This window comes from Malurus melanocephalus, unplaced genomic scaffold (genome assembly GCF_030028575.1).
Source record: "Malurus melanocephalus ecotype Western Australia unplaced genomic scaffold, MMel_1.1 scaffold_311, whole genome shotgun sequence".
In the NCBI taxonomy this organism is placed as follows: Eukaryota; Metazoa; Chordata; class Aves; order Passeriformes; family Maluridae; genus Malurus; species Malurus melanocephalus.
In genome coordinates this window covers 737111-751038 of record NW_026623543.1, presented here as the reverse complement: position 1 = coordinate 751038, position 13928 = coordinate 737111, and the positions used below count along the sequence as shown (strand labels likewise).

The 13928-nt window shown below is 36.9% G+C and overlaps 1 protein-coding gene across 8 annotated transcripts in view; it reads left to right on the top strand.

The window, feature by feature from the left end:
* Positions 1-13928, top strand: part of NAV3 (neuron navigator 3) — a 184564-nt gene that overhangs the window by 127811 nt on the left and 42825 nt on the right. For 7 of the 8 annotated variants that reach the window (XM_057377407.1, XM_057377406.1, XM_057377411.1 and 4 more), the window contains 4 exons: positions 5131-5172; positions 7479-7639; positions 9450-9638; positions 12024-12076. In XM_057377407.1, coding sequence (XP_057233390.1) covers positions 5131-5172; positions 7479-7639; positions 9450-9638; positions 12024-12076 — 445 coding nt within the window. The remainder of the gene's footprint in view (positions 1-5130; positions 5173-7478; positions 7640-9449; positions 9639-12023; positions 12077-13928) is intronic. The other variant, XM_057377410.1, reaches the window with a different exon arrangement.

Below are 13928 nucleotides of genomic sequence, written 5' to 3'. Positions count from 1 at the left end.
GCTAAAAATCACACCTCTTACTAATATATTTACAAATTATATTATTATATACTAATATATAATTTCATTTAGTAATTATAAAATATATACCAATATAAAGCACACTAATAACAGTAGTTAAAAATACACTGATACACGAGCAATTTGTAATTTGCACTGTGCCTTTAATTTTTAAGTAGAATTTTGTATTTGTGTACTCTATGAATTGAATGCGACAATATTTCTTAAAAGGTTAATTATTAATACTAAGCTTACAAAATCTTTCACTGCTACATATCTGCATGGTGAGGTCAATAGAATTATATGGAAGAGTATGAATTTATGCCAAAAATTATATTTATACACAGGATGTTAAACACCACATTTCAAATATTAAGCTCCTGAGCAGCCCTCACTACTAATACTTTATGTATTTGTTCAGTGACTTAATCTCAGTGATTCCAAATACTTTGCTGTTGGCAGTATTTTTTAAGTTTCAGATTTGTCCATATGGGGATATTATGATTGAGTCCAGAGAGAGCTATTGTTCATGTTGATCTGGCCTCAAAACAAATATATTTACCTAGAGTAAATGGTGTTATTTCTTGAATTACAGCCGCAATAGGGTTTTTGCAGTTTGATTTTTCTGAAAGGTCTGATACAAGCGCTGAATTTCTAAACTCTTTTCTACATCAAAACTTGCATGTAGCAAGCTGTTTTTTCACAACAAAAGCATTGATTTGCAGTGTTGGAGACATACGTTTGGCAGAAGATTATGTCCTTTTTCCTTTGTAAACTCAGATTATATTTGAAATGCCTTTGGCAATAATAATTATAGCGTGGAATAGCATAAAAAATTATCTGCTAGAATTTTCATTTTTCTGCAGTCACCCTAGAGCTTACGAAAGACTGAATCAGCAGTCCTTATAATTCAGATATACTAATATAACATAGAGACAAAATCAGAACAACCAAAGTGCATAGGGAGGTACAACCAGAAAGTGACATAAAGTCTATGCAGAGGTAGTACAGGAAAAACAGAGAGAGAAGAGGTAGCTAATGATAGATGAATAAAAGAGGGCTTGTTTCATTGAAGCATTAGCTGTCATTTGATGGATAAAAACCAGTAATGTTAGGCATAATAAGAGAGAATGAAAAAGTTGAGGATTACTTTGGTTTACTGGTCCTGATGAACTTTTCATTTCCCTGCTTCAGATACAGCTTGGAAACCATGCTGTTATTAGAACTAGAGAAGAGTTTTCAGAGGGTCTGTGCTGAGGAAAGAGTGAGGAGGAGAGTTGGGATGGAGGGCGAGGCGATTACAGGAAAGCCACTTTGCCTGGAGAGATACAGAAGATATTAAACAAAATACGTTAACAGATAATATGGGATTAGTTATTAACAGCCTATTGAATAAGACTAATTTAATTCATTTGCAGGCTCTCTGAGTAGAGGAAAAATAGTAAATGCAGTAAAAATCCTGCTCTTACTAGCTTTAAGTGCTATTCCAAACAGCACCTCTCATAAGCAAATGGGGAAAATAAAGTTGCTTGAATAAAGTTGATAAAGAGTTACTGAAGATTATTGATCAAAAGCTTATTAGTCTGGGGGGGGGGGCATAACAAGGCAGGATATTTTTGCATAGATATAAAATGGAAAATATTGCAGGCAGTGTCTACAGAGTGATAGTGCCGTTGCTGGGACAAATCATTTTGAAAATGAAAATATTGCATGTAAGTCTAGAAAGTATCTAGAAAGTAGGTTGGTTATCCCAACCTGCTTTTTCATGTTAAGGCTTTAACCTGAGACTTTGGGACATCAAGGTTTAGCAAAGTTTTAATGTGGCTGGAAAGAACACAGGAAATCAGAACAAAATCTCAGGGTATATCTATGTTTTCTGTGAAGGAAAGTAGTCCTTGACTGCCCCCCCAAAACATGGTCACCTTTCATAGAGACAACAAATCTGCTATACCTGCTCACATATCCCTCCAGGGAGGATCAGATGTTGCCCACAGACTTCACCCACTGAGCGATAGTGTGACATCAACACAGAGCTGCCTGACAACTCCTGGAGTGAAGTGTCAAAGTTTACTCCAGCCAAATTTTACATCATTGAATGAGGTTCTATTCCATGGTAACAACCAGAAAGCAGGCTCAGTAAAAGCTAGCCAAATATTTTCTTTTCCATAAAGAAAGCAGATTTTGTGTCTCTCTCAGGCCTTTTGCTGGTTTTACACTAGCACTATTTAGAAAGTTTAAATCTGCTGTCGTAGCAGTGTATGGGTGGACATTCACCTTTTTTCCATCCCTCCAATTTAGAGGGATTAAAATAAATCATGCAGGTATTTATACTCTAAAACAAAAATATCTTCTGGGGTTAATTGAAAATATTACTGCTTTAGTTGTAAAATTTTCCAGGTGGATGCGTCACCAGTAGTTCTTTCTAACCCTTAATTGCCATTGGGCATTGCAAATTTGTGACTTTCTTTTGCTTGGTCTGAGTGACACAGCAAGGGAGGTATAGAAATGCAGAAATTAACAGTGGCCTAATCAGCAGTAATAGTTGCGCTTTAAGATTAGCAGAGCTGAAGTGGTTTCTAGTTATGTGACTGGCTTGTTCTGGTCTGCTTTAAAAGAATGCTTAGTTTTGAGTGCCATGAAAGTGTATTGAAATCTACTTAGGCCCTTCAAGACTTTCAATTATTTTAAATTATCATAATTGATGGTTCTGGTTTTAAGGTGTGGCACAGTTCATCATGTATCAGATTTTCTTATATGCCTAGCCATTTGTACAAACTAATTTGGCCCAGCCTGTCATTGAGCTCTCTAATTGTTTCTTAGCYTGCAATAATTTCTTTTATTCCCTAAGAGCTCTGAAAGGGTTAGATGTAGCTCAAGGTTATGCTATTATGGCCCTTTCCCAAGATAACCTCATCACCAAGGGCAGGTAGGAAAATGAGGAATATAACGCTTCCTGTAATTTCCCTCACAGAACTTGCAGTCAGTATCAGCAGTGCAAAATAAACAAAAGAGAACAAGATATGTGGGCTTGGTAACTTCAGCCTACATCTTCATTCATCTTTCTGCAAGATTGTTTTTTCCACTTTACATGGACAAGGAAAATATAAGGAATACTATGATATTCTCATCCTCACTTTATATTGTTGTTTGTCCATGTATGGATTACTTCTTTCAGGAAAGGATTAAATTTTTTCTCATTATCATCTTTAGGCATCTGAGGTAAATTCAGTTCTATTTACCAAAAGTCCAGTTTCTGTAGAAGCAATGAACCCATCTTTTGGTGGATGAATGTTTTCAGATATTAAAAAGATAAGCACAGTTATTGGTCTGAAGTAGTAGTTACAGGAAACAATGGTTTAATACAGTTATCTGAAATCTAGAAGCATCTTTGCTTGTAAGCTTTGCATTTCAAAAACACAGAATAACCATTTGTTACACTCACTTTTATGCAGTTGCAATAGCTCCATGCTTATGTTGAGGAATATTCACCCCTATTTCATTTGATCATCTGAATTCAAAAGATTTTTGGAAAATCCTATGGTCACTCTTAGCCTACTTTATGACTGGCATCACTTTCAGCTTGTGGATTTCTTGAAAGGAGCACTGACTCCTTTAATTTTAGGTAATGTGCTATAGATTACTTTGAAATACATATATCTCCAAGTTTAAGCAATATTGGAAAATATATTGTTTATTTGGATTTTTGTTTTCATAATAAACTGGTGTTACTATGATCATGTTTATTCATTTTGAAATTTAGGGGTCATACAGATGCATAAGGGAACATCTAGGCCCCATTTTTCTCTGTGAGGAAAAAAACAATCATTCATTCAAATTTATGTTGCTTTTTACCAACCATTCTTGGTTCTGTTAGTTATGTTGGGACCAACATGCTGAAAATACAGTCCTCTGTCTGATACGGGACTACTCTCACATGGACCATGATAGTTGGGCCTGTGCTGAAATCCCGCTCATTTTCTCCTTCCATTTGTTTTCTCCACATGCAGAACAAGGAAGGCCCTTTATTAAATTAGTAAAATTGTCTGTAAAACTTCCTGGTGGTTAAGAGTGGTTTACTTTCATTAGCCCAGGCCCTGATAGTAATGTATTCTCAATGCCAACAACATTGCCTTTATCTACTTGGATCAAGATTATGTGACAGTAGGATGTGACAATAGGATGTCACAGTAGGACGCCCATCACCCCCAGCACAATATGAAACATCTTTAATAAGGGTGTGAGCCTTTTCTAGGGTAGGAAAGATCCTAAATAACTGCTGCTCTCAGAGGTGTGATTATGATATGTAATACAGAAACCTTCAAAAGCCATTTTGCCATTTAATCCAATATGGTGATACTAAGTTATGTTCTAAAGGGAGAAAACTTCTGCAATACTTACTTAATTATAACTAGTGCAACCCAGTCAGAGACTGATTTGCCAACACTTAGTGATGAAATGCTCAAATGACACTTGGAACGAAGGCTAGTGGGGACCCTTCTAGTGATGGGGTTTAAATTAGAAAAACTCCAGCCATAGACTTTGGGTAATCAGCAACTTTGGCACTGTGTGTGCATGAATATGGAATAACATTGTACTGGTGCCACTTTCATTGTCCCCACTATCACCTTACTATGTGAGTTCCTCAACAACAGAAAGCCAATAGTCTGTATCTTTAGCACATATTTCTACATGCAGAGCTGTCATTTGGCTTCTGGCAAGGCCATGCTGCCTCTTAGCAGGTGGCACAACCTTCATTTCTTTTGGAAATCCATTGGCTTATTGTAGGCAACTGTGAAAAAGAAAGATTCATGCTGTGACCATATGATTCTCACACAGATTGCAGAGCAAAGCTGTAAGAAGGTTAGAAATTGTAAAGAAGCACTTCGTTTTGTCTTGGACAGTCTCCAAATTACTATTGACCCAGCCCAGAGCACGTCTAGATGAAAAATGAATGTGCAGCAGTCCATGTCCTAATGTCCTCTCCAATGAGTAAGGGATTTATCATTAGAGTTATATTAAAAAACATTAGATGACCTTCTGTTATGCACACAAACGTAGAGCTTTGAAATTTGTAATCCTGAACAGTCCTGTTTGCTGTATGTCCTCAGGGATTTTTTTTTGTTTTAACAGCATGCAGCTTGACAGAAATACACTGCCCAAAAAGGGATTAAGGTATATATTTTTTTGAGCATGACTGCTGCTTCTCTGTTTTCCTGTAACCTTTTCTACACTGACTTTCCTTTTCTTCCTCCTTTTGTTGATCCTGTTTACAGCAGAGTTCTTGGAATCTAGATTCAAACCAAAAATGTAAATTTTAACAATGGACTTTTCTCTTTCCATGTCTGCCTATGGAATAAATTTTCTTTCAAGATACATCATGGAAAGTAAATACTTCTAAGGATCATTTCCTTAAGCAACAAATCTTAAAAGGCATTGAATTCTGGAGAGCTGAAACAGACAGAACAAGATATTTATGCAATTCAATAGGACTAATTACTGAAAACAATATTGAGAAAAACAAAGTCTTAGAGGTGTATCTGAACTTGAAGCCATGCAAATACTCATGCAATTTGAACTGAATAGCTATAAAAGGGTAGGCCTAAAAACTACTAATTTTATTCTCCAAGGTTTGTAAGTATAAAATGAGTCCTGCTTCAGACAGTTTCCTTTGTCCTTATCCAGCAATCTCAGAGTCCAACTTTGCTACTAACTCTTCACTAAATAGAATGGAAAACTGAATTAAGCCACCTTCTTCTCTCCTCCATGTTTAAAAGAGCAGATCACGGGAGCCCATCTCCCCAATCCAGGAAAAAGATCTGGCAAGCAAGGATATACGTACATGCACACAGACACTCTGCAGCCATCCAATAACTGAAATACACAGTTAAATCTCATGAGTTATGAATAAATATTTATGCAATTTTAAGATAGTGCTAAACTGTTGTCACTATAAAGCACCTTCTGCCTTTTGGCACTAGCTGTTCCTTAATAAGAATTGTCAAATTTCCTGTTATCCTAAAACAATCACTTTGGATTTGGAGAGAGTGGAAAAGGTGGAATACATTACAGGCATAAGGGGGACCCTGCAAGGGTACAATGGGATGATCGAGGTTTGTGGCTGTACAACTGTAATAGTGGCTGAAAGCTGAAAGTGCAGTGGGGTGGGAAAACTGATTATAGGCATATAAATATGATATTTAGCCCAGAAAAAAAAAAAAAAAAAAAGAAAAAAGTCAGTCTGATTTAATGTGAAGAGATCTCAGTCCAAAACTCAGCTCCTGAATTCTCATTTTGCCATCTTTCCAATCTGATAACCACTCAATAAATCTGTGCTCTACCACATTTATAGGAAAAGATCATAGCTGTCTTTTTAAAAGGAGAAAGGAAGAATTATTAAAATATTTAATAAAGACAAGATGGTTTACTACTGCAAAATATTGTACAAAACCCCAAGCACATCACAAGAACTTACATGTTTATTTAATCTTCTCTCTAAGCAGAAACACTTGTGCCTCACAAGCCTGAAGCCAGAATATCAAAAGCCCTTTCTGCTCTGCTGTTTGGGGAGCACTGATGGCTCATGACAGTAGTGAAGAAGGTGTTCATTTCCCAGCAGGAGATTGTCTGAATGAAGCAGGCTCTTGCAGATATTGCTGAAAACAAACTCTTGATTAAGACCAACAGTGCCTGCACATTTTGATGTTTAACCACTGCCAGAATTGCCCTTCTTCCAGCTCAGCCAAGAGCAGCTGGACCAGTTCTCCCTCTTAGCCCACATCACACTGCACTTGTTTTATTGGTTTACCACAGGAAGCAGTTGACTAATTGTTTGTTTGCCAAAATTCTTCCTTCCAGAGAACTTGTTTCTGCTAATTGCGCATTTTTCCTGTCCCTTTCCCTCCCCTCAGTTTGGGGCAGGACACAGTGCCAGGTAGCATTCAGAGCAGCAGACCAAGTGCATATGACCATGAGTTGATGTCATTATCRATTCAAACTCCTTTTTCAGAGTTGTTGCTCTGTTTCACTCCTGTCATCTAATCAATTGCYCACATGATCTGTGACAGATGTCATTTTGTAAGTGGCTACTCACATTCCTTGGCTTCTATTCTGTCCATTCCTCATCCTAACCATACAGCTGCCAAGCTTTTGCATCAGCCTGTGCTTTATAACTATATAGCTTTGAAGTCCTTTCCTGTCAGCTCAGTTGTCTGTCTGCTATGGTTTATCATCCTGTCTCTTCAAAAGAAGGGGATGCTGTTTTGGGGAGGGGGATGAAGAGGAAATGGGGTTTAAGTCCTGCACTTTTTCTGTTGTAACCTATAGTAAATTATACCTCGTTAAAATCTCTGGTGATAATCACTTGATGTTTTCCAAGGGTTTTGTTCTGTCCAACTGGTGAAGGGTATTTATGTGACAGCTGTTTCTTTCCAAGACATCACCTTGTCATTGTCTTGAGCATGTCAGCTGTGATTTTTCAGATATGCACCATCATCCCGGCAGACAAGTCAGGAGGAAGGCAAGGAATGGCTACGCTCCCATTCAACTGGAGGCCTGCAAGACACTGGTAGTCAGTCCCCGCTTGTTTCTCCTTCAGCTATGTCTTCATCTGCAACTGGAAAGTATCACTTTTCCAACCTGGGTAAATGCTGTTTCCCTTCACTGTTTCTCTCCTTCTATAACAGAACCATGAAATTCAGCTGCTTGTATTTCTTAGTCTGCCAGAGTAAGTAGTTTATTTTTAACATCTTCATCACCATATTGTGGCAGCACTCTAAAGAAAGGAAACCCACAGTGTTTCTAATGGGCCAGGGTATCACCTATTTTACACAGAGAAAAAAAAAAAAAAAACACAGAATCTCTATGAGTTGCCCAAGGAGATCAAAATTTGAGGCAGAGCTGAAAATTAGCTTCTAGTCCAAAGCTATGAATTTTTAGGTTTCACAGTCAGTAGGATTCTTTCCAGTGATTTTAGTGGACTTTTGCTGTTTTCCTACGTATAGGTTTGCCTTGAGACTGACCTTTTCAATGTGTTTCAGTAGCTGGACCTGGCTACAACTGCACTGGGCCCAATCCAAACCCTAATCTTGAATGCAATATACTATTTTGGGATGTGAGTCCCATTGCAGTTTTACTTGATTACAGGCCAAAATTTAGATTTGGTTTCTTCTGAATAGTGTTTCAAATCAATCCAATGCAAGTTTATTTTCCTTGATAATTTTATTATTTTCTGTAATGCTGAATAGAAACCACTAATTTGCACTGCACTTGACACATACCTAGGCTCACAATGAGCATTTTATGGTTTAGGCCCTTAGTGAGGAATAAGTAACAGCCTTTGAAGCATTAACACTTCCATCACTGTCACAAGCTTATGGTTTCTATAGGTTACGATCACTCAAAAGAAATTTGATCGGACGTAAAAATGTTCGTCTTTATTACATACAAGAAAAGAAGTTGAACTAAGCTACATTTAAAAATTAAATCAGACCTGGCTAAACCAACCACTGCTTTGAAATTTCCTCCTATAGTTTTAGACACAGCTCTTTGTAAGCTGTGCTCTTTTCACTACATTATTTTCTGTTTACAGTTATCTCCTTTTCTTTTTGTTCATAATTCTTGTACTCACAATAGAGAGCAATAAGATCATGGGGTTTAAAATTTATTTTGTCATTGTCCTTTGCTTTTTTTCCATTTTCATAGCCCTGTGGAACAATTTGCTCTCACAACACAGCTGCTCTGCTAGTTTATAACTTAAGGCACATCTTACATGGTCTAAAATAAAAATCCAGGCACAGAGGCTGAATTTGGCTAGACAGTTAGCTTTTCCTTCTAGGCATTGAGATTGTGTGATCCAGGTGAATCATAGCCAGCTTTCCTTCCTACTGGCAAATAAACTTTGCAAAAGCTTAAAGCAGCTTCATCAATGCTGTTCTTGATTTCAGCTATGACTCACCACACCTATTTACCACGATGAGATTCAGCTGACTTGTGCAGGAATTTGTAACCTAGTATAGTGGTAGGTGCTCCTGAAATTCAAAGGATAAATGTCTTGCATATGCAAATAAACTCTGGTCTAAACAGCAGTCAGTAAGTAATACAGGTATATGACAATAAAATAAAGATACTGATTAATTAGAAGAGCTGCTTATAAAAATACTTATGACCTTACTTTTGAATCTCCCCCATTAGTTTTGTGTCTTGGGCTGCTAAAGTATGTTCAGACACCAGGGTTAATGCTACCATGTGTTTTACAGAATTAATCTTATCCAGCTCCTTTGAGGTCCTATGCTTCACCTTTTTGTTGTGGCTTTAAATGTAGGAATAAAAGCCTTTCATTTTCTCAACAGCATAAAGTCCACTTAACCATGCTAGTCCTACATTAAAATTTTGTGCAGAACCAGAATTCACTTAATGGAAATGTGCTTCATTAATAAAGCTTTGTATTGCAGTGAGTCCAACCAACCTTTCACAGTTTAACCTTCCTGGACCCAGCATGATGCGTTCAAACAGCATCCCTGCACAAGACACTTCTTTTGATCTCTATGATGACTCCCAACTGTGTGGCAGTGCTACATCCTTAGAGGAGAGACCACGAGCAATTAGTCATTCAGGTTCATTCAGGGACAGCATGGAAGAAGGTAAGACTGAGTACTATTTAGATCAGCAAACACATCCCAAAAAAGATATCCAAAGCATAGTCATATTTTAAAATATTTATTGTTCACCCTGCACCATGAAAACATAAAGGATTTTGTGAAGTTTTTATTAATTCTGTTGAGTTGGATGCACAAGCCTTTCTTATTCTAAAACATGGGAGGTATTTCTTTCACCCAGTAATATGCAATGCTGTGTATCTCATACATGTACAAATGCTCTGTCAGAAATTCTGGAGGAAGGGAAGCCATTCATGCAGAATTATTCTTTTTGGCTCTAAATCCAAAATGTCTGAATGCACCTTGACACTTGTTTCTCTGCTTTCTTAGTCCTACATTTGTGCTTCCTTTTTCACCCCCAAACACCAGTGCTATTTAGCTTCTCCTTTCTTTTGCAGTCATTTATCTGCTTACTTTCCTACAGCCTTCTATAGCAAACACTGTGAATTTCTGTATTTAAATTCTTTCATTTACACCAACCTCACTACTTTATGCAATTATTACTGTCCGCTTTTTTAATGCTATGTGCAACATATGGAACTTGGTGAATATTTTTTGGGTTGGTTTTGCTCTTTTTCATCTGCAGAGCATCCTGATTAAATGAATTGTAACATTTTCTTCTGACTAACATTTCTGGTAAATCTGATTATTTTAACAACTTCCATGACTGCAAAGTTAATTAGACAAAAAAAGACAACTGAAATTCCATGTAGATTCATTCTATGACACCATCTGACCAATTTTGTTTACTGCTAAGTKATGACAATATAAATTATCTTTGTAACAGGCAAATATAAGAAGTTTTACCTTAACCCCAAAGCTCATAGTTATGAGATAAAAGGGAGGGGAAGTCCTAGATGAAACAACAGACAAATAATACTTCTACTTTTTGATTCCTTCTACTGTATTTTAGATATCAGGCAGACATCTGGGTATGTAATACGAGCAGTACGGTGCAGGACAACTCAAGCTGTGAGTTGTCAGCACAGAGAGAATGGCTGACTGCACAGAAGAATATCACATAATTCAAGGACAGAGCTGACTACAGACTCTTTGCTGAGGAACAGAATTATCAAAGGAAACACTGGAACTGTAATAGAGAAAACAAAGCAAATTTATGCATAGAAAAAGAGGTGTTAAATGTAGAATTTCAGTAATGGGTCACCAGTGGCTTTGCTGAAAGCTTTTTCATTGGTTTTGTTTCATATCCATCTGGACTGGATAACCATTATCAGCCTGAGTAAATGAAACTTAATGCAGCAGTAATAAACAGTTTTCAGCATTCTACAGTCATTAGAGATTAACATGAAATGATGCTGCTGGAAGGTCAAATGTATTTTAAGACAGGAACTCTGAGGAAGTTTGAAGTGAAATAAGTGAGGTAATGCATAGAACCACTGTATGTGAATGCAGAATGGGAGTTTAGCTGAGAGATTTAAACCAGAGACTGAAAACCAAACAAACTTTGGAAGCCACTGAGTTTCAATGGTCAGTGTAGCGCATTTCTGTAAATAAAAAACTAGATTTGAGGTCCATTTGGCTAATCCAAGTATTGTTGAAGTGTAAGGTTTTTTGCATACAGATTACAGGTAGCTATTAAAACAAAATAATTCATTTACCAAACTCTGGCAGATTTCAAATATCAAAAAAAACTTCTTGTAAAACAAAAATGATAATGAAAAGAGATAATGAAATAAATTATCTTCTTTAAAATTATCTGTGGGTGTTTCTCAGGAGAGTCAAGCAGAAAGGGGCAATTTCTTTTACAGCTTCAGTCTTCATTTGCAATTTCCGGATAGACCAGGAACCCCAGATTTTAAAATGCAGTTCTCCAACATTCACACAATGCTCCTGAGGCTGACTCCAATGAGGATTAGGGGAAATATGGCACTGCATCTTACAGTTGCCCCTTCCCCTGGACTACAACTACACAGTTTAGCATCGGGCTGATGAAAGCTTGGGACCTCACCCCACAGAATGAGAACTGTTTTCCAAGGCAAAATCCCTTGTTAAAATCATTTGCTCAGCTTAGGATGGATGTATAAACAGGTCAATTTCTGGTTTCTCTAAAGAGTGTATTTATTGGGTGATTTCTTGTCAAAGCCACAAAAGGGATGCTCGATTTGCTGGTAATAATACAAAATGTCATTGGCTCATTCACCTGCCCCATACACATGAAAGTGTTTTTTCTGTATATGACAGTTTTTCTAAATGCAGGGAAATCTATCAATAGCTGTTCTGTATTGACAGTTCATACTTTCTCTTTGTGGAAAATTGGTTCTTGTTTTAAAAATTTGTTTACTTATTGAGCTACAGGGGGGAAGTTTTATGCTTTCATCAATATTTCATGTTATTTTCCTTTCTTTAAAGTACATGGATCCTCATTATCACTTGTCTCCAGCACATCCTCTCTCTACTCCACGGTGAGTATTGACATTGTAAATAAAAGTTCTGCCTGCCTCTGTTCTTGTTCATTGTTCACAGAAATTTCAATACTTTGAGATCTAGAAGAATTAAAATTTTGCTGCAATAAAGTAGGAACATTTACTTTCAGCTTTGAACTACTGCATGCTATTTTAGAAAACAATATTTTCATCTTTTTATGTGAATTGCTTGTAACTGTTTAAAATCACCCAGTATACATTTTGAAAGCTAAAAAGAAGGTCCAAGAGTGTCTCTTTTATGGGGGTCCTTCTGCTGTTGCAGTTGACCATTTTGAGTGATTTTGCTTACTTTCAGCTAGTGCACAATTTAGAAAAGTATTTGTATCCTGGTACTATTTGAGGTAAACTTCTTGAAAACAACAAAAATGCTTTAGGGTAAGGGAGATATACTTTGCAGTTTAAACATTGACTGATTCTTCCTTCAAATGACAGCATTTAGATGTTACTTGCAAAGAGAAGAATAACTTTTTTAAATTTTATTCTTAGGTAGATTAATTAGATTGAGTAGTATTTGTTTCTATCTCCAAAAGTGGTTCTGGGCTTGACTTTTTTTTTTTCTCTGTTTTATGATGTTTTGGTGTTGTTTTTTTTTAATCTTATGGGGGATTTCTTACATATTTTGCATCATTTATTGCTTCAGTTGTTCTATGAACAAGAAGTCATCCGTAGGGGAGCAGTTAAACATGTTTGGACATTCCCTTGCTGATACACAACTTCATAACCTTCTCACTAATTGCAAATACATGCCACAGTAGCCCCTTTTTGTGGGAGTGCAACGCACTTTCCTGCTTGCTTTCATCCCAGGCATCCATGAATAGTCTGTGCCCTCTCCATGTTTCCAGGTGTTGAATAGTGTCAGCTGACATTCCCGAGATGGACTGCTGTACCCAGATCCAGCACCATTTCTTGCCTAGAAATACCCAGCTCGTGTAATTTGATGCGTTTGCGCCCCTTGGTAGCTCTGTCTCAATGCTAAACTGATGATGGCTTGAAAAGTGTGTTGTATCTGTGCACAATGGTGTCTCTCCTAGTTCTGTTAAAAAGATTTATACAAGGTTGTATCTGAAACATCAAGTACACCTGCCTTAGGTTTTTACAGGCCTTAAACTGCAAGTTGCAAATAATTCCAGTCCAGACCCGTCCTGAATTATTTGGAAACAGGGGAGGGGAGGTGAAGGTGGTAGGAGTAGGATGTATGTACAGATTGGCAGTACATGAGGTATGATTAACATTCACAGTTAAACTCCTCACTTAATATTTTGGTGGTTGAAAAATCTATAGAACTATTTCCCTCTCTGTGAGACACTACAATCAGTTTGCATGGGAAGATGTTTCAAAAATTATAATTCAAGCTTTCATGTAAAATTTTAGAAGAATATTATGAAATTGATAGATGAAAAAAATCAAGTTATAAAGTGACAAAGGTGGCTTTCAACACCCAGTGAGTCAGTAAGTCTGAAATATCTGTGCCCTGATGTTGTATAATGTAGCTAGAGTTTACTAATACTTACAATTTATATAACCTGTTATCTTTCAACAGAATATCTTGGAAGTATTAACTAAACTCCATGACAGGAAAGAATAGTATTTTTACCTGCAAAATAAACTTTAAACTGTTTACCCAGGTTCATACTATAAACATCTTCTGAAACGTCTGGCTGTGAATTCACATTGCAACTGAGCCCCATTTCTTAAGTAATGGATTATGTAGGCAATAAAGGTAATGGCAGTTGTAGAAAAATCTGTAAAGGGCCAGAAAGAAATTGGCATCCAAAAAGTACCAGGAATGACTTTTAGGGAAGATTTTTGATCTTAATTTCTTCTGCTTGAT